The sequence below is a fragment of the Arachis hypogaea genome, chromosome 4 (assembly GCF_003086295.3).
Source record: "Arachis hypogaea cultivar Tifrunner chromosome 4, arahy.Tifrunner.gnm2.J5K5, whole genome shotgun sequence".
Classification (NCBI taxonomy): Eukaryota; Viridiplantae; Streptophyta; class Magnoliopsida; order Fabales; family Fabaceae; genus Arachis; species Arachis hypogaea.
Genome location: NC_092039.1, coordinates 112,711,326 through 112,729,138, shown reverse-complemented (window position 1 = coordinate 112,729,138; position 17,813 = coordinate 112,711,326). Strand labels below are relative to the sequence as shown.

The window sequence follows — 17,813 nt, the reverse complement described above, 5'->3', positions numbered from 1 at the left end:
AATTCTTGGGGTTTTTTGAAGATTTATTAGTTTATAAGCCATGCTCTGGACTTCCCGATCTCTTTGAGGATTTTTTTCTTTCTTTTTCATATGACTAAGCCCTTCAGTGGGCTAAACAACAAGCAACAATGGGTATCCTTCCGAGCCATTCAAGGTCGGAGGATTTTCACCCTTTTTGACGAATCTTTCCATGACTTCAAAAACTTCTTTTTCAAAGTTCAAGCCGTAGAGGGTCACCACCCCTTTTTCCTGGACGAGCATTCCTCCCCTCGCTTTCCCCTTTACTGGTTGCCGGCCTCCCCTTGCGAAAAGTTTGGTCCAGATGACTTGGACGAGGTGGAGGCGGCAGTTGTGGGGTTTTTCCGAGAAGCATGGGGGAGGGCCCCCTACTTGGACACGAGGAAAATCCTTCAGGGGACGTCGGCTTTTGTTCAATCTTACATAGGTAGCGCATGCATTTCTTATTTCCGAGTTGTTTCCGCCGACTTGTGTTTTACCGACTTGTAACTTGGTTGTTTCTTTTGTAGATATGGCAAAGAAGAATGCTCAGGAGGCCTACCAAAGGGTCCAGGAGGCTAAGGCGAAGTCCCGGCTTAGGGCCAAGACGGTCATCTCTCCACCTCCTCCTCCTCCTCCCAAGAACATGAGTACTCCCTCTCAACCCCTTGTTATTTCTTCCTCGAGTTTGCCTCGACCACCCCCTTCTGCCCAAACTCTCTCTGAGCCCGAGAAGAAGAAGCGCAAGACTTCAGAGTCTGGCTCTTCTTCTTTTGATGGTGGGGTTAAGGCGGATGCTCTTGCATTCGTCCGAAAGAACATCTATCCTTTTATACATATGGATGATGTTTCTGTTCGAAACCACCTTGGCACCATGGCTGAGGAGAGTTTTAGGACGGCGGGTGTTTGTGGCAAACTTTTGGACATTTTTGAGAAGACTCCCCTCAGCTCCTTGGGGACAAACCCAAAGGTTGAGGAGTTGGAGGGGAGGATTCTTATTTATGAAAGACATGAGAAGGAGTTGAAGGAGGAGAGAGATAAATTGAGGAAGGAGAGGGATCGCCTTAAGGAGGAGGAGAGTAAGCTGCGGGCTCAATGCACCTTGGAGGCAAATTTGAGGAAAACGGCGCAAGAGAGCTACCACAGTTTATTTCAAGATATTGTTGCTGTGAGGAAGGATTTGCTGAACTCTCGGAATGCTTATACTGAGTTGGAGGACTCTATCGCCGAGGGCGCCGAGGAGTCTTGGAGAATTTTCTTGGAGCAGGTCAGGGTTATAGCCCCCGACTTGGACCTTTCTCCATTACATCCTGATAAAGTGGTTATTGATGGCGCCATTGTTGATCCTCCTGTCCCCGAGGTCGTTTCCGAGTCAGACCTAAAGACTCGGGGGCAGAGGATTATTGAGTCTCCTCCTCGTCCCAAAGATGCTCCGAGTTCTTCAATCCTTACCCCGACTTCCTCTTCGGCTCCTCCTCCTGGTCCTGATGGTGCTCCTCCTGGTGGTGGTGATTCCTCTACTCCTATGAAAAAATGACTTCTATTTTATGGCTATATGGGGGCCCGGCCTGTGGGTCCCCCCTTTTTTAAACTTTATTTACATGTTGGTGAACAATTTCTTTCTGGCCTTTTAAGGCCGTAAACAAAATATTCTGTTCTGTGCCCTTTTTTGGATAAGGGTTTTAAACAAGATAAATGCCCTTTTTTTGGATAAGGGTTTAAGTTACCTTGTGCGTGCACATGCTTTTCTGTTTTGGATATGTTTGATCTTTTCGAAAAAACCTTTTGTTAGCTTGCATTGTTTTCTCGAGCCTTTTCCGTTCAAAGGTGTATATGCAACCTTTAAACTTTTTCAGGTTTTCCTATCTCTTTTGTTATCCTTTATACTCAACTTTGTTTTAGTGAGTTTTTATGACTTAGGTTATTTTTGTGATGCGTTTTTCATCTACTCGGAGCTCGGTTTTCTTTTACTCGGAGCTCTTTCGAGTTTGTCTTACTCGGATTTCCTTTCGACTAAAAGTCGGATAATTTCCGAGTTTTTACGATCAACTCATATAACCTCTTTACGCCGACTTGTACCTCGTCGTTTTATCCTGACGACAATCTAGGTCGGTTCATGGGATTTTCACGCTTTGTCGAGCTTAAGTCGGCGCGTTTCGTAGAAAGAATTACAAAAAATAAAGGAGGATATTAAGAGAGATATTAAAAAAGATCTTTATTGATTGGGAAGGTACCTTTTTGCTACTAAGGGTCTTGACAGCATTTTTCCCTTAGCCTCTACTATGATGCCTCGTTAAAAACCCCTCTCCAGAAAAAACCCTTTTTTGGGAAAAAATCATGAAGCTGGAAAAAGAGTACATCAGGGAGTAGAGTTCGCTTCTAACTGTAGTACCTTTTCATATTACAAGCATGCCACGACCTGGGTAACTCAGTGCCGTCCAGGTCGGTTACTTTATAATAACCTTTCCCTAACACTTCCTTGATTTTGTATGGCCCCTTCCAATTTGCGGCGAGCTTTCCTTCTCCTGATTTGTTGACGCCAATGTCGTTTCTGATTAGGACCAAGTCATCTAAGGCAAATGTTCTTCGAATGACTTTCTTGTTGTATCTGGTAGTCATCCTTTGCTTTAGTGCCGCTTCTCTTATCTGGGCATTTTCTCGGACTTCGGGGAGCAAGTCGAGCTCTTCTTTGTGCCCCTGTATATTTCCGACCTCCTCATGGAGAATTACCCTTGGGCTTTGCTTATTGATTTCTATTGGAATCATGGCTTCTACGCCGTAGACTAGTCGGAAGGGTGTTTCTCCTATGGCGGATTGGGGGGTTGTCCTATAAGCCCACAGCACTTGAGGGAGCTCTTCAGCCCAAGCTCCCTTTGCTTCTTGTAGTCTCTTTTTTAATCCTGCCAGTATGACCTTGTTAGCTGCCTCGGCTTGCCCATTGGCTTGTGGGTATTCCACCGAGGTGAACTGATGCTTGATTTTCAGACTGGCTACCAGACTTCTAAAGGTGGCGTCGGTGAATTGGGTTCCATTATCTGTGGTGATAGAATAAGGTATTCCATACCTTGTGATAATGTTTTTGTAGAGGAACCTGCGACTTCTTTGGGCGGTGATAGTGGCTAATGGTTCTGCTTCTATCCACTTTGTGAAGTAATCTATTCCCACGATCAAGTATTTGACTTGCCCTGGTGCTTGGGGAAAAGGACCTAACAGGTCCATTCCCCATTTTGCGAAAGGCCAGGGGGAAGTTATACTGATGAGCTCTTCTGGTGGAGCCACGTGGAAATTTGCATGCATCTGGCATGGCTGGCATTTTTTCACAAAGTCTGTTGCATCTTTCTGCAAGGTCGGCCAATAGAATCCTGCTCGGATTACTTTCCTGGCCAGCGACCTTGCTCCGAGATGGTTTCCGCAGATCCCACTATGTACTTCCTCCAACACCTCGGTGGTTCTTGAGGTCGGTACGCACTTCAGCAATGGTGTTGATATCCCTCTTCTGTAAAGGACATTTCTCACCAAAGTATAATGTTGTGCTTCCCTTCGGATCTTTTTAGCCTCTTTCTCCTCTTTGGGGAGGATGTCGAATTTCAGGTATTCGACTAAGGGATTCATCCATCCGAGGTTTAGGCCGATTACCTCAAGTACCTCTTGTTCATCTTCTGTTTTTGATACCGAGGGCTCTTGGAGGGTTTCTTGAATCAGGCTTCTGTTGTTCCCTCCGGGTTTGGTACTTGCTAACTTGGACAGGGCGTCAGCTCTGCTATTTAGATCCCGAGTTATGTGCTTAACCTCGGTTTCCGCAAAGTGCCCAAGGTGTTCCAAGGTTTTTTCCAAGTGTTTCTTCATATTGGGGTCCTTCGCCTGATATTCTCCACTTATTTGGGAAGTCACCACTTGTGAGTCGCTGTAGATCATCACCTTTGCAGCGCCAACTTCTTCTGCTAACTTTAATCCGGCAATCAAGGCCTCATATTCTGCCTGATTGTTTGAAGCCAGAAATTCAAATTTTAAGGAGACCTCTATCTGGGTTCCTTTTCCATCTACCAATATTATGCCTGCGCCGCTCCCCGTCTTGTTGGAAGATCCGTCTACATAGAGTTCCCATGTAGTCGGTTTTTCCTCTTGTTCGCCTGCGTATTCTGCAATGAAGTCGGCGAGGCACTGGGCTTTAATTGCAGTCCGAGTTTCGTATCTCAAATCAAACTCGGAGAGCTCTATCGCCCATTGAACCATTCTCCCCGCAACATCCGTCTTTTGAAGGATTTGCTTCATGGGCTGGTTCGTACAGACTCTTATTGTGTGAGCCTGGAAGTAAGGTCGTAGCCTTCGTGAGGCTATCACTAAGGAGTAAGCAAACTTCTCTAGTTTGTGGTACCTTAGCTCAGGACCTTGTAGAACCTTACTGGTGAAATAGACCGGGTGTTGCCCGACCTCGTCTTCTCTGATCAGGGCAGATGAGACAGCCCTGTTTGCGACGGATAGGTATAGGACGAGGTCTTTCCCCGGTATTGGTCGAGTTAATATAGGAGGTTGGCTTAAGAACTTTTTGAACTCTTGGAACGCCTCCTCACATTCCGGAGTCCATTCAAACTGGCATCCCTTCCTTAATAGGGAGAATAATGGAAGGGATTTTAGTGCCGATCCTGCTAAAAATCTGGAGAGGGCTGCAAGTCGGCCATTGAGCTGTTGAACCTCTCTCAAACAAGTCGGGCTTTTCATTTCTAGGATGGCCCTACATTTGTCGGGATTGGCCTCAATCCCTCTTTGTGTTAGCATGAAGCCTAGAAATTTCCCCGCTTCTACTGCGAAGGCGCATTTTGCGGGATTTAGTCTCATCCCATGCAGCCTTATAGTGTTGAAGACTTGTGAGAGGTCGGTTAAGAGGTCATTTTCTTGCTTGGTTTTTACTAACATGTCGTCGACGTATACCTCCATTAAGCTCCCTAAATGGGGGGAAAACACTTTGTTCATCAGCCTTTGGTACGTGGCTCCTGCATTCTTTAGTCCGAATGGCATGACCACGTAGCAATAGTTGGCTTTTGGTGTGATGAACGATGTTTTCTCCTGGTCGGGTTCATGCATCGGGATTTGGTTATATCCCGAGTAGGCGTCCATGAATGATAAGTATTGGTACCCCGAGCTGGAGTCCACCAGGGTATCAATACTCAGTAGGGGATAAGGGTCCTTAGGACATGCCTTATTCAAGTCGGTATAGTCGACGCACATTCTCCATTTACCATTTTGTTTTTTGACTAGCACTACATTGGCTAGCCACGTTGGGTATTTGACCTCTCTAATAAAGCCGGCTTCCAGGAGCGCCTGTACTTGCTCTTCTACTATTGAGGCCCTCTCTGGGCCGAGCTTGCGTCTTCTTTGCTGTACAGGTCGGGACCCTGGGTAAACCGAGAGCCTATGGGACATGAGCTCGGGATCAATCCCGGGCATGTCGGAAGCCTTCCAGGCGAAGAGGTCGGAATTAGTTCTTAGGAGTTCACCCAACCTTTGTTTTAGAGTTTCCCCTAGGTTGGCTCCTATGTAAGTGTTTTTTCCTTCCTCCTCACCGACTTGTATCTCTTCGGTTTTTCCTCCCGGTTGAGGTCGCAGCTCTTCTCTGGTCCTTGCGCCGCCTAGCTCTATGGTGTGGACTTCTTTGCCCTTCCCTCTCAGATTTAGGCTTTCGTTATAGCACTTCCTTGCCAATTTTTGGTCTCCCCTTACCGTTGCTATTCCTCCTGGAGTCGGGAATTTCATGCAAAGGTGGGGAGTTGATACCACTGCTCCAAGACGATTGAGGGTAGCCCTGCCAATTAAGGCATTGTAGGCTGACCCTTCATCGATGACTATGAAGTCTATGCTTAGAGTCCTTGATTTTTCCCCTTTTCCAAAAGTGGTGTGAAGGGGTAAAAATCCCAGTGGTTTTATTGGCGTATCCCCTAACCCATATAGGGTGTCGGGGTAGGCTCTCAACTCTTTTTCATCTAACCCTAGCTTGTCGAAGGCGGGCTTGAAAAGGATGTCCGCCGAGCTTCCTTGGTCTACTAGGGTTCTGTGGAGGTGGGCATTGGCTAGGATCATAGTTATCACCACGGGATCATCGTGCCCGGGGATTATCCCTTGCCCATCCTCTTTTGTGAATGATATAGTGGGGAGATCGGGTGTCTCTTCCCCGACTTGGTAGACTCTTTTGAGATGTCTTTTACGAGAAGATTTGGTGATTCCGCCTCCCGCAAATCCTCCTGAGATCATATGGATATGTCTCTCAGGGGTCTGTGGTGGTGGATCTCTTCTGTCCATATCGTCTCGCTTTCTTTTGCCATGGATGTCCGACCTCTCCATGAGATATCTGTCAAGCCGACCTTCTCTAGCCAGCTTTTCTATCACATTTTTGAGGTCGTAACAGTCGTTGGTGGAGTGACCATATATTTTATGGTACTCGCAATACTCGCTGCGACTTCCCCCTTTTTTATTTTTAATAGGTCTTGGGGGTGGCAGCCTTTCAGTGTTGCAAATCTCTCTGTATACGTCCACTATAGAAGTCTTTAGAGGAGTATAAGAGTGATATTTCCTGGGCCTCTCAAGACCGAGTTCTTCCTTCTTCTTGACTTCCCTTTCTCTCTCCCTAGAGGAGGAAGTAGGTCCAGGTCGCGAACTCAGATCTCTTAATTTTGCATTCTCTTCCATATTGATGTACTTTTCAGCCCTTTCTTGTACATCACTTAGAGAAACGGGGTGTCTTTTAGATATGGACTGTGAGAAGGGACCTTCTCTTAGTCCATTGACTAACCCCATTATTACTGCCTCTGTGGGCAGGTCTTGAATCTCTAAACATGCCTTATTGAACCTTTCCATATAGGCTCGTAAAGATTCTCCGACCTCCTGTTTTACTCCCAGGAGGCTCGGTGCATGTTTTACTTTATCTTTCTGAATTGAGAACCTCATCAAGAATTTCCTTGAGAGGTCTTCAAAGCTGGTGATGGATCTCGGGGGAAGGCTATCGAACCACTTCATCGCGGCTTTCGACAAAGTGGTCGGGAAAGCCTTGCATCTCGTAGCGTCGGAGGCATCGGCTAGATACATCCGACTTTTAAAGTTGCTCAGGTGATGCTTCGGATCCGTGGTTCCGTCATAGAGGTCCATATCAGGGCTTTTGAAGTTCCTTGGAACTTTTGCCCTCATTATGTCCTCGCTGAAAGGATCTTCTCCACCCGGGAGTTGATCTTCTTGTTCATCGCGGGAGTTCTTGAGGGAGGATTCTAGCTGTAAGAGTTTTCTTTCCAACTCTTTTCGCCGTTCCATCTCCTCTTTAAGGTACCTTTCGGTTTCCTTTTGTTTCTCCCGCTCTTGCTCCAATTGTTCTAAGCGACTGTGGACTAACCCCATTAGTTCAGTCATATGGGATGGTCCACCTTTTTCCGATTCTCGTTCGTCTGAGGGATTTGTCTTCGGGTTTTTTACCCCGGAGGCTCCCTCTCTATGCTGATCATTAACTTCTTGGTGGAGGGTTAAATCCACGTTGTCGTTACCTGCGTTCAGATTCTCTTCTTCGGAATCCGTTTCCGCATGGACTTCTTCGTGGAATCTATCCGCCATCGATGGATGATCTCTCGGTTCCCCGGCAACGGCGCCAATGTTACGGTAGGTAACCGGAGATTGATACAATGGATGGCGTTCGGCGGCCCAAATGTATGAAGGAGGAGAACTCCGGGTGGATCTGCAACTCGGGAGGCTCCGTCCGACTTGTGCTCGCCAGTGAATGGGGGGTGGTACCTGCAAAGACACTCCGATGCCTAAGTTAGCAAGGGTGTGAGCAGGTTTAGAATGTATTGGAACTTAGAGATACCTGAGGGGTGTCAGTGTATTTATAGTGGTGAGCCAATAACCACCGTTGGAGTAGTGCCGTATCTTTAGGGTGGTAACCGTCCCTATTATCTTGGGGAGGTTAAGATATGGCTTTATGAAGCGGTTAGAGAGATTTTAGGGGCGGTTACTCATTCAAATGAGCGTTTATCTGCCAGCTAATCTCATACCCGACTTTTTTAAGGCGAGTCGTGGATGGTACCGACTTCTTATGTGAAGGTCGGTACTTGACTAGGCTTAATCTTTTGGGTTAGGCCTTTTATTTGGACCTGGGCCTTTATCGTTGGGTCAGAGTATGAACAAAAATTATCTTAGAATTAAATTTGTTTAAATGAATTAAAAATTATAATTTAATAAAAACAAAAATGCCCATATGAAAATTAATGACCCACTTACAAGTTTGAACAACCAATTCAACGACAAATTATATAACTTTTACTTAACCTTAATCTCACTTCAATTATCATTCACCTTTGTTTTTCTTTATTGAGATTGTTCTTCATTGCAAAATTTTTTTTCTTTTTTCTTTTATTTAAAAATCTAATTTTAATTTGGATTGATATCATTTAATGAATTTATAATGTTAAAATTTAAATTTGATTTTAAAAGACTAAAATGCATTTTTCATATAATTTTAAACGATAAAAATACTCTTTCAATAATTAAAGTTGTTTTATTAAATTAAAAAATAAAAATTTGAATTTGAATTTTTTTTATAACTAAAAGAAACAACAAGAAAATTTGAATTTGAATTTAATTAATAGAACCGCATATATTATTTAGTATTAAGTTTAAATATTAAGATGTTCTTTTAGGATTAAATTACTTAAATAAATTAAAAAGTAAAATTTTGAATTTTAATTTAAAACACTAAAATAAGAATAAAATAAAAAACTGGAACAATCAAAATATATTTAATATATGTTAAAAAAATTAAGAAAATTATTAATATTATTATTTAATATTATATTGTTATTAAGTTTTTAGTTTAATTTATGTTATATATAATTATGGTTATATAAATTTTAAAATTTAATTTTATTTATTAGATTTTAATAATTAATAATGGCAGGTAAAGACGGGCTGATATCTTAGAAATAGGGACAATTTAGGGTATAGGTTTTTAATATCCACAGATAGGATTAAAGCAGATTTTATACGAGCTACTGTAAAACGGGACAGGATCGTATAGGATAAAAAAAAAACCGCCCCTGCCCCCTCTGTTGCCACCCGTAATGCAAATAGTGCCTTTTGTTTCTTTATTCTCTTCATTTTTGGGCCGAACGAAGGTAATACAGTTAAGCTACTTAGGTCAAATTTGCTATATGCCATTACTGAAAAGCAGGACATATCTTTAGTCTTGACTTCTGAACTAAAGATACATGATTACATGCAGTTTCTTTGAAAACACTTCCATTTTGCATTTTTTACTTTAAGCTAATATATACCTTCTACTATGCGTCTTAAGACAATATCAAGATGGATCAAGCTTGTAGAATTTTAATCATAAATCTATCAGAATTGATGAATAGAGAATAACCACATTTTACATATTTAATTGAATCCATAAAATTTGCTAAGATATTTGAAACTAGCTTATTCCTCTATGATTACATTCAGTATTTTTTATTCATGTATGCAAAAAGCCAAAACTTGTTTTACATTTGAGGTCATTCTACAGAACTGCAAAGAATCACAAAAGGTTGCTACAATTTTATTCCTAATGATGCTTAACACATCCAGTTACACAATAACAGAAATTAAAGAGACTTGAGTCCCAACCCTCAAGCAGTGATACACAAAAACTATGATCACACTTGATGTATGAGAAAACACAAAAATTGCCAAAAAGAATAATGCAACAGGAGAAGATCAAGAAGCCTTAAGGAATCCTTTTTAGTTTTTACACTCACAATTCTCAAAACAAATGCTAAACCGCACCCTGTCCCTTCTTCATCTTTGAATCATAGGAGAGCCTCACAGTGGAGTAAATCACCGAGGGATCAGCCATCTCTGGGTTATTCCCGGAAGGCGGGGGGACTAAATTAATGCCAAGGTCTTCAATGGCAATGCAATGCTTTTCTGAAAAAGGGTTTTTCCACATTAAAGTGTTCATGGATGTTGCAACAAACACTGGCTTGCTGTAGTCCCAAGCTCTTACAATACATGTCAGTAAATTGTCACTAAACCCAGAAACAATCTACAGCAGCACATATGTGACAATGTTAGACATAGCTTTATACATAATAACAACTGAACATTACATGATGCCTAGGAAGTAGGAATTAAATAACATTTTGCGAGCATCACCAATTTGGTCCATAAAAGACACATCAATGTGATGCCAAATTAGTCCTTAAAAAGTAACATACTAACAAACTAATCCTTAAACTATCAATTTGCTAGCAAATTAGTCTCTAAAAAAATTAGTTTGTAAACGCTAAGAAAATCTATTGGCAATAACATAATTCATCAATGGAGTACCTCAGACCAATGTAATACCTTTTGGGAACTAATTTGTTAGCACTATGATCTTTCAGTAGCAAATTGGATTCATTATAACAATTTTTATCATGTTATATGAACATAATTTATAAGATAAAAAAAGAAGCAAATCTCAGTTTGATTACCTTTGAAAGAGTATTTGCTGATAAGGGGGCAATGACCAAGATTTCAGCCCAGTTAGCAAGTTCAATGTGAACAACTGGATCACCCAATTTTTTCCAAATAAACGATTCATATTCATCCGTATATATAGGCACAGTATGGGGAATATCAGAAACTTTAACAAATTTCTGAGCAGCTTTTGTTACAACTGTTCTAACTTCTGCCCACTGTAAGAAATAGTTGCAAAGGAGTGCAAATTGGTCAGCAGCCAAACATCCGCAAGCAGCGAGTAGAATTTGAGGCTTCCTTGGAGGGGCATGTGGTACTTCGAGTTTCCGTTTTCCGCGTTGAGAAGCCATCATCCAGAGATTCCAACAACGATTTTGGTCTAATGATGTACAACAAAAGACAATGTCTGTAAGACTGTAGTATGCCCTGAAATATGTGAAAATACAACCTTATGTCAGTTTTTGACTTTTCATATGCCAGCTACAATGTCTATATCTACAGCAAAATTATGAAACTTTAGACCATCAAGACAAACAATGCAGGTCCAATCCATAAACAAACAGGAAGAATAAATGTTAAACAGGATTAATTCTTCTTACAATTTAATAACATAAGCACATCCTAATTAATGTATGAGAAATCATAGACATAAATCATTGTCAATAATTAAAGGGATCATAGTTAATTTCTAATTTTTTTTAACGGAATTTTTATAAAGTCCAAAGTTCAGTATCCACATCACTAGATTATTGTCACTAGTTTTAGCACACCAATATTCCAAAAGAAAATGATAATACCAATAATGAAAAAGAGCACCAAATCATAAAATTTTCATAATTTTTGTATGCAAATCCCTAATCAAAGAATCTAGATTCTCATGCAATCACTGGACGGGAAAAGAGGTGATTGTAGCAATAACAGTGAACGACTTAGTTGACAACCGGAAGCTGCAAGAAATGATACAGCTTTGAATTCACCAACAAAACAGATTTTGTTACACATTGAAATGAAATTATTAACAGTTTCACACCACCCATGATCACAAGAAGAAGAAAGCAGAGAGAGGTGGATTGATATTCTACCAAAAAAATGCAAGAAGTGCAACGATACATGATTAAAAATGCCAAATTCCCATCAAAGACTCGATTTTGAGGCTAAAACTTTAATGGGTACTAAGAGAATCCATTATCGTATGACCCCAAAAACCAAAGGGAAGTAAAAAAGAAAAAGAAAAAGGAGAAGAACAACAACACAAGAAGAATTACCTTGTGAGCTTGGTCTCTTTGAAGATTCAAGAATCTCTGAATTTCTCAGCATTCACAATCAGAATGAAAGAAAACAGAGCCACGCCAAGCACAAGCTTTATTTTTTTGAATTTTTGGTGGGAGACTCGCAAGTCACAAAATTTAGTTTATCTGTTTTCCTCTTTTTTCTTTTTTCGTTTTTTTTTTTCCGTTGATGTAAAGAAAAAAGAAAAACTATTCTAAAACATCGGTTTTAATTATTAAAAAACATTTTTAGTATCAAATTATTAAGGAGGATTAATTTTTGAATATTTTAAAAAAATGACCAAATAGTAATTAAAATTACTAACTAATTGATATTTATTAAAATAGTATCTTTTATAATAAAAAAATATCATCTTGTTTTTATTAGAAATTTATAGTAAGTTTTTTCATTCATTTTTTCCCTTGTTGACTAATAATATGTAGTACAAAATTATTAGCATCGTCATATATCATATTTAGCATGTCAACAAATACAAATTGAGAAGAATTAAATATAGAAGATTCATTATAAATTAATAATATTTCTCCAATAAATTATTAATAATGGAGTTCAAGACATTTTTTAAATAAAAAAAAGAAATAAAAAAGTGAAGAGAGTGAATTTATGTAATGTATTGCAAATGAATTAACTGCAAATTGTATTTATATTTTGTGAATTGGATCCGATAAGAAGTTCGCCTAATGTCTATATAAACTCATTAAAATGTAGTGCAATTCATCTTGACATGAGGCCAACTGACCAAAAAAAATTTAATATTTAAAATTATTTTAATTTTTTTTAGAAAATAATAATTTTTTTCAGATTTATTCTAAAAAAAAATCTTGGACTTAGTCTAAAAAAAATGTTTGTCTAATATTTCAATTGCAAAACTACCTTAACTGCTCTTTTTGAGGATATGCACCAGCCACATGAGAATTAGAAACAAAATGATTACAAATAGATACATGGTTGGTGAATGAAAGTCAACAGAGTAATTCCACCGAAGATTCCCTTGCCACCCTTTCCAGAGTAGAACACAACCCATGCAGCTTCTACCCACTTTCGTGTATTCACACTGGAATTCATTTTAGTAATACTATTTATCTGAGAAGTGTGTCGAACCCGGAAGAGAGGCACCGCCGAGCAGCATATAGCTGAACATATATGGCGTCTGCTTTAGGTGAAGGTGAAGCCTCTTCTTCTACTGCAACCAGAGACTCTTGTAAGCATCAGGTGTTCTTGAGTTTTAGGGGAGAAGACACCCGGAAAGGCTTCACTGATCATCTATCTGCCTCACTAGAAAGGCGAGGAATCACAGCTTACAGAGACGACAAGAACCTTGAGAAAGGTGATGCTATTCAAGATGAACTTTTGAAAGCAATAGAAGAATCTATGTTTGCTGTCGTTGTTCTCTCGCCAAACTATGCTTCCTCCAGTTGGTGCTTGGACGAGCTACACAAGATCCTTGAGTGCAGCAAGAATCATGGGCTATCTGTTGTGCCAGTCTTCTACAATGTGGAGCCTTCGGATGTTAGGCATCAAAAAGGAAACTTCAAGAAAGCTCTTAGAAAGCATCAGAATAGATTTGGTCAAGACAGTGACAGGATTAGAAGATGGACAGATGCTTTGACACAAATTGCTAGCTTTTCTGGTTGGGACTCCAAGAACCAGTAAGTTTTCTCATATCATTTTCTCCCTCATAATATGTATCATAAACATTTATTTACCATTATATTTTAGTTACTTTGAAACGGTTATTCATCAACTTTTATCCCGGGTGAACAAAAAAAAATTTAAAATCCCACCAACTTGAAAATCTGATCCAATTTCATTTTTTTAATGGGTTGGATTAGGTATTTGGGTTAATCTCCATTCTTCAATTTGATCATTCATGAAGAGAAGAGGGGGGGGGGGGGGGGGGAGGGGGACCAATTTAATCCTTTAACTCAACGAATTTCTTGGTACATCTTTCTTAAAAGAGATGGGGAGGAGATGGGGGCCAATAAATTTTGGTAATTTTGGCCAGCTTAAATACCAAATTGTTTTCGATAAATAAATTTTACTGATTCATATGTGTAAACTTTGCTAAATGTGGATGCAAGTTGTGTTGACTCGGGCATAAATTCTGGTAAATATAAGTGCAAATTATGTACAGAAAGTGTAAACCATGTAAACAACATGGGTGCAAACTATTATTGGCTAAGTATTAGTCTAAAATAATATTTGCTGATTATGTAGCATTGTTGTTCTTAGAATTAGCCGGTGTTTCTTGTCAGATTGGGTAGATGTATAATTTACCTTTCTTCTCTTTATCAGGCAGGAGGCAAGATTAGTGAAGAACATAGTTGACCACATACAAAAGAAGCTACTTCCAAAATTTCCATCTTGCCCAGAAAATCTTGTTGGGATTCTTCCAAAGATGGAGATGTGTAGGCATATGGGGCATGGGTGGCATAGGTAAAACTACCGTTGCTAGAGCAGTCTATGAAGCCATCCAATCCAAGTTTCAAGTTTGTTGCTTTATGAGGGATGTTAGGGAGGTTTCCAAGGCAAAAGGTTTTGTTCACTTACAAAGGCTTCTTCTCTCAACACTAAATGTTAGTGATGAATTTTATGACATTGAAGATGGAAAGAAGATGATACGAAACTGGTTATGCAAGAAAAAGGTTCTTCTTGTTCTTGATGATGTAAGTGAGGAAATCCAGTTGGAAAATTTGGCCGGGAAGCAAGATTGGTTTGGTCCTGGAAGCACAGTAATAATCACAACAAGGTATATGCATTTGCTTGAGATACATAGAGTGAATGGAACATATAAGGTTGAAGGGTTGGTGGAAGAAGAAGCCCTCCGCCTCTTTTGTTTGAAAGCCTTTAAAAGAGATCAACCAGAAGAAGGCTATTTGGATTTGTCCAAAGACATTGTCAAATATACTGGTGGCCTTCCATTGGCACTTAAGGTATTAGGTTCCTATTTGTGTGGCAGAGATCTTCATTTTTGGCATAGAACTGCTAGAGAATTGGGGAGCGTTCTACCCTCGGAAATCCTCAATACACTGAAAATAAGCTTTGACCATTTAGAGCCAACAGAGAAATATATCTTTCTGGATATTGCTTGTTTCTTCAAAGGAATGAACAGAGATGAAGTAGTAAATATATTACAGATGTGTGATTATTATGATGGAATTGAAAATGGAATTGCTACTTTGATTGAAAAATCTTTGATAACTCTAAGTAAGGATGAGATGTTGGAAATGCATGATCGGCTTCAAGATATGGGAAAAAATATTGTATTTCAAGAATTTCCAACTAATCCCGGGAAACGAAGCAGGTTGTGGTCTAAAAAGGACATTGATCAAGTTTTGACAAATGATATGGTAGGTGCCAATTTCCTTGCAACAAATGTGGTATGATTGTGTTACATAAACAAATCATTTTGTAAGATGACGTATTGCATTTTGCAGGGAACTGAAGCAATTCAAGGAATTGTGCTACACTCAAGTTATGAAGCTCAGTGGAGTATTGAAGCCTTTTCAAAGACAAGTCAACTGACATTTCTCAGTTTACATGGCATGAAACTTCCACTTGGTCTCAACTACCTTCCTAGATCATTAAAAGTCCTTCATTGGAATTACTGTCCCTTGAAGACTTTACCCCTGGCGGATCAAAAGTATGAACTGGTTGAAATTAAACTGCGGAATAGCAAGATTGAACAAGTTTGGCACGGGAAAAAGGTAAGTTCCTTTTGTCAATACCTCATTTGAATGAAATTTAAATGATAATTTAAAATCGCTCGTTCTCCAAATTGATCCCCGAAAGTTTTTTTTTTTTAATTAAATTCATCCTTCAAAGATTTTAAGTTAGTCACATTAGTCATTTGTCATTTTTGTTGTTAATGACGTCAAAATTTGTTGATGTGACACGTTAAAATGACACTATATTGACCATATTATACTCCTAACTGTCCTAATTGACTGTTAACATGCTAAGTTTATGCAATTAGATCAAATCAGCCCCAAATTGAACAAGACTTTGAAACATTGAAATTCCTCAAATTAGGATTGATTTGATCTAATTTTATAAATTTATCATGTTAGCACCTAATTAGGATAATCAGATGTCTGTTGTGGCATCACTTAAGGTGCCATATCAACAAACTTTGACGCCATGAGAAATGGAAGTGACGGAGGGACTAACGCGACTAACTAAAAATCTTTGAAAGACGAATTTGATTAAAAAAATCTTTCAGTGACCAATTTAGAGAATGAGTAATTTTTTAGGGACGAATTTGACCATTTACTGGATAACTTAAGGTTATATCATATTTCTCTATTTGGTTCAGTTTCTTGAAAAGTTGAAGTACCTGGATTTGAGTGTGTCTGAGAACCTAACTGGAACCCCTGATATTTCTGGTGCACCAATGCTTCAAAAGCTTAATCTGCAATTCTGCTCAGGGCTGAGTGAGGTTCACCCATCCCTTACACACCATGAGAACCTTGTTCAATTGGATTTCAGCAATTGCACAAGTCTCAAAACTATTCCAGGCAAACTGAAGATGAGTTCACTGGAGGAATTAGACCTGAGCAATTGCAGCAGTTTTGTAAACTTGCCAAAATTCGCGGAATGCATGAAACTATCATTGCTTTCTTTGAAACGAACCTCCATAAAAAACCTGCTACGTTCTGTCTCATCAAGTCTACCTTTGCTATGCAGTCTAGACTTAAGTTGCTGCAATCTAACTGAACTGGCATTCCCTTGCAACATTTTCCACTTGCCATTGTTGACTGATTTGAATCTGTCTCGTAACAAATTTGTCCATGTACCAATAAGCCTTCATAAACTTCCCAAGCTCAAACGTCTTTGTCTAAATAATTGCCCAAATCTTAAGTCTCTCCCGGTGCTCCCCTCAAGTATTGAGATATTGGAAGCATGCAATTCTTTCATTGCTTATCATGAAACAGGATTTGATCGTTGTGAATCCATATTCAATTTCTTTCGATCATCGAGCAGTGATCGTTCTCAGGTCTTTATCATGGAGTTCACATCATGGATATATACGGAAGAAAAAGTTTCACCGTGGCAATCTTTTTTAAGTTTCAATCTAGAAGATGGTGAACATCTTTCTCTCCCACCACAAGGTGATTTCGCTCCAAATGATAGGTTGGGAATTATACTATGCTTTCAGACAGCTACTTATTTGAACAAGACGGATTTGTGTGTCTGCAATGGTAGAAGATGGATCACCAAGGCAATCGCGTGTATTTTATCCTTCTAACCAATGACTATTTTAGTGCTGAATCATGCCCTGATTATACGTTTAAGCTCTCTGTCAATTACCTTAATCACAACATGCAGAAAGCATGGAGCTATGGCTCCAACCAATGCTGGGGCCGCTGGGTGCATCAACAAGATTTTATTGACTAAATGTATGATTATGATTAGAGCCCGTTAGGGAGTCAATGGCTTATTTGTACAATATATACAATAAGTTATATGAGTTACAAAATGAACATCACCCATAATATCTAGAGCTCTAATACTATATTATGATACCACTCATTCTAGAAGTTTACGCTGATAGTTAAAGATGACACTAATAGTTATATCTCTAATACTCCCTAAATCTTCATTATATATATCGTACAAATATTATATTATCTCCTCATACTTTCTTTTATAGTTATTAAAAATTAAATTATACTTCTGCCACTTACACTGATTTATTAATGGAATGACAAATTATTAATGATTATCTATAACAAAGTCATTTTAGTGTAAGTCTTTTTATTTTACTTTCAGAGCATTTAATAATGCCTTTATGTTGTATTTGCCTACTTAAAAAGACCCTATAGAGTATAGACTATAGACAAACTCAAAATATTAGTGTGTGTATTGTGTTCGGAAATTGCGGACCGTAATCAGATTTGGACCCGTGCTCGATGTCGCTTTTTTATTTCAGCTCGTAACTAAGAATTTTTTTAATATTATTTTTTATTTTATTTTAAAAAATAAAATAAAATAAAAAACAAATAAATACATTTTTAAATTTTTTGAATAATTGATATATAAAAATAAATATT

The 17,813-nt window shown here is 39.1% G+C and overlaps 2 protein-coding genes across 2 annotated transcripts; one reads left to right on the top strand and one right to left on the bottom strand.

Annotated features, from left to right (window-relative positions):
- Window positions 1–9,649: 9,649 nt before the first annotated feature.
- Window positions 9,650–11,841, bottom strand: LOC112797323 (phosphopantothenoylcysteine decarboxylase). The gene is made up of 3 exons (XM_025840194.2): window positions 11,736–11,841; window positions 10,485–10,896; window positions 9,650–10,054 (listed from the first exon to the last, which is right to left on the bottom strand). The coding sequence occupies exons 2-3, from the start codon at window positions 10,821–10,823 to the stop codon at window positions 9,785–9,787; spliced, it is 609 nt and encodes a 202-aa protein (XP_025695979.1). The 5' UTR covers window positions 10,824–10,896; window positions 11,736–11,841; the 3' UTR covers window positions 9,650–9,784.
- Window positions 11,842–12,763: 922 nt separating this feature from the next.
- Window positions 12,764–17,255, top strand: LOC112797320 (disease resistance protein Roq1). Its single transcript, XM_025840191.3, is given in 5 exon segments — window positions 12,764–13,409; window positions 14,056–14,166; window positions 14,168–15,110; window positions 15,198–15,467; window positions 16,076–17,255. Coding segments are annotated over 5 exon segments (2,763 nt in total). The 5' UTR covers window positions 12,764–12,903; the 3' UTR covers window positions 17,009–17,255.
- The last annotated feature ends 558 nt before the right edge of the window (window positions 17,256–17,813 follow it).

Excerpts from the sequence above, each read along its gene's own strand:
- LOC112797323 (XM_025840194.2), bottom strand. The coding sequence starts at position 10,823 with ATGATGGCTTCTCAACGCGGAAAACGGAAACTCGAAGTACCACATGCC. Across the intron at positions 10,055-10,484 it reads CAGCAAATACTCTTTCAAAG|ATTGTTTCTGGGTTTAGTGA; the intron begins GTAATCAAACTG and ends GTGCTGCTGTAG.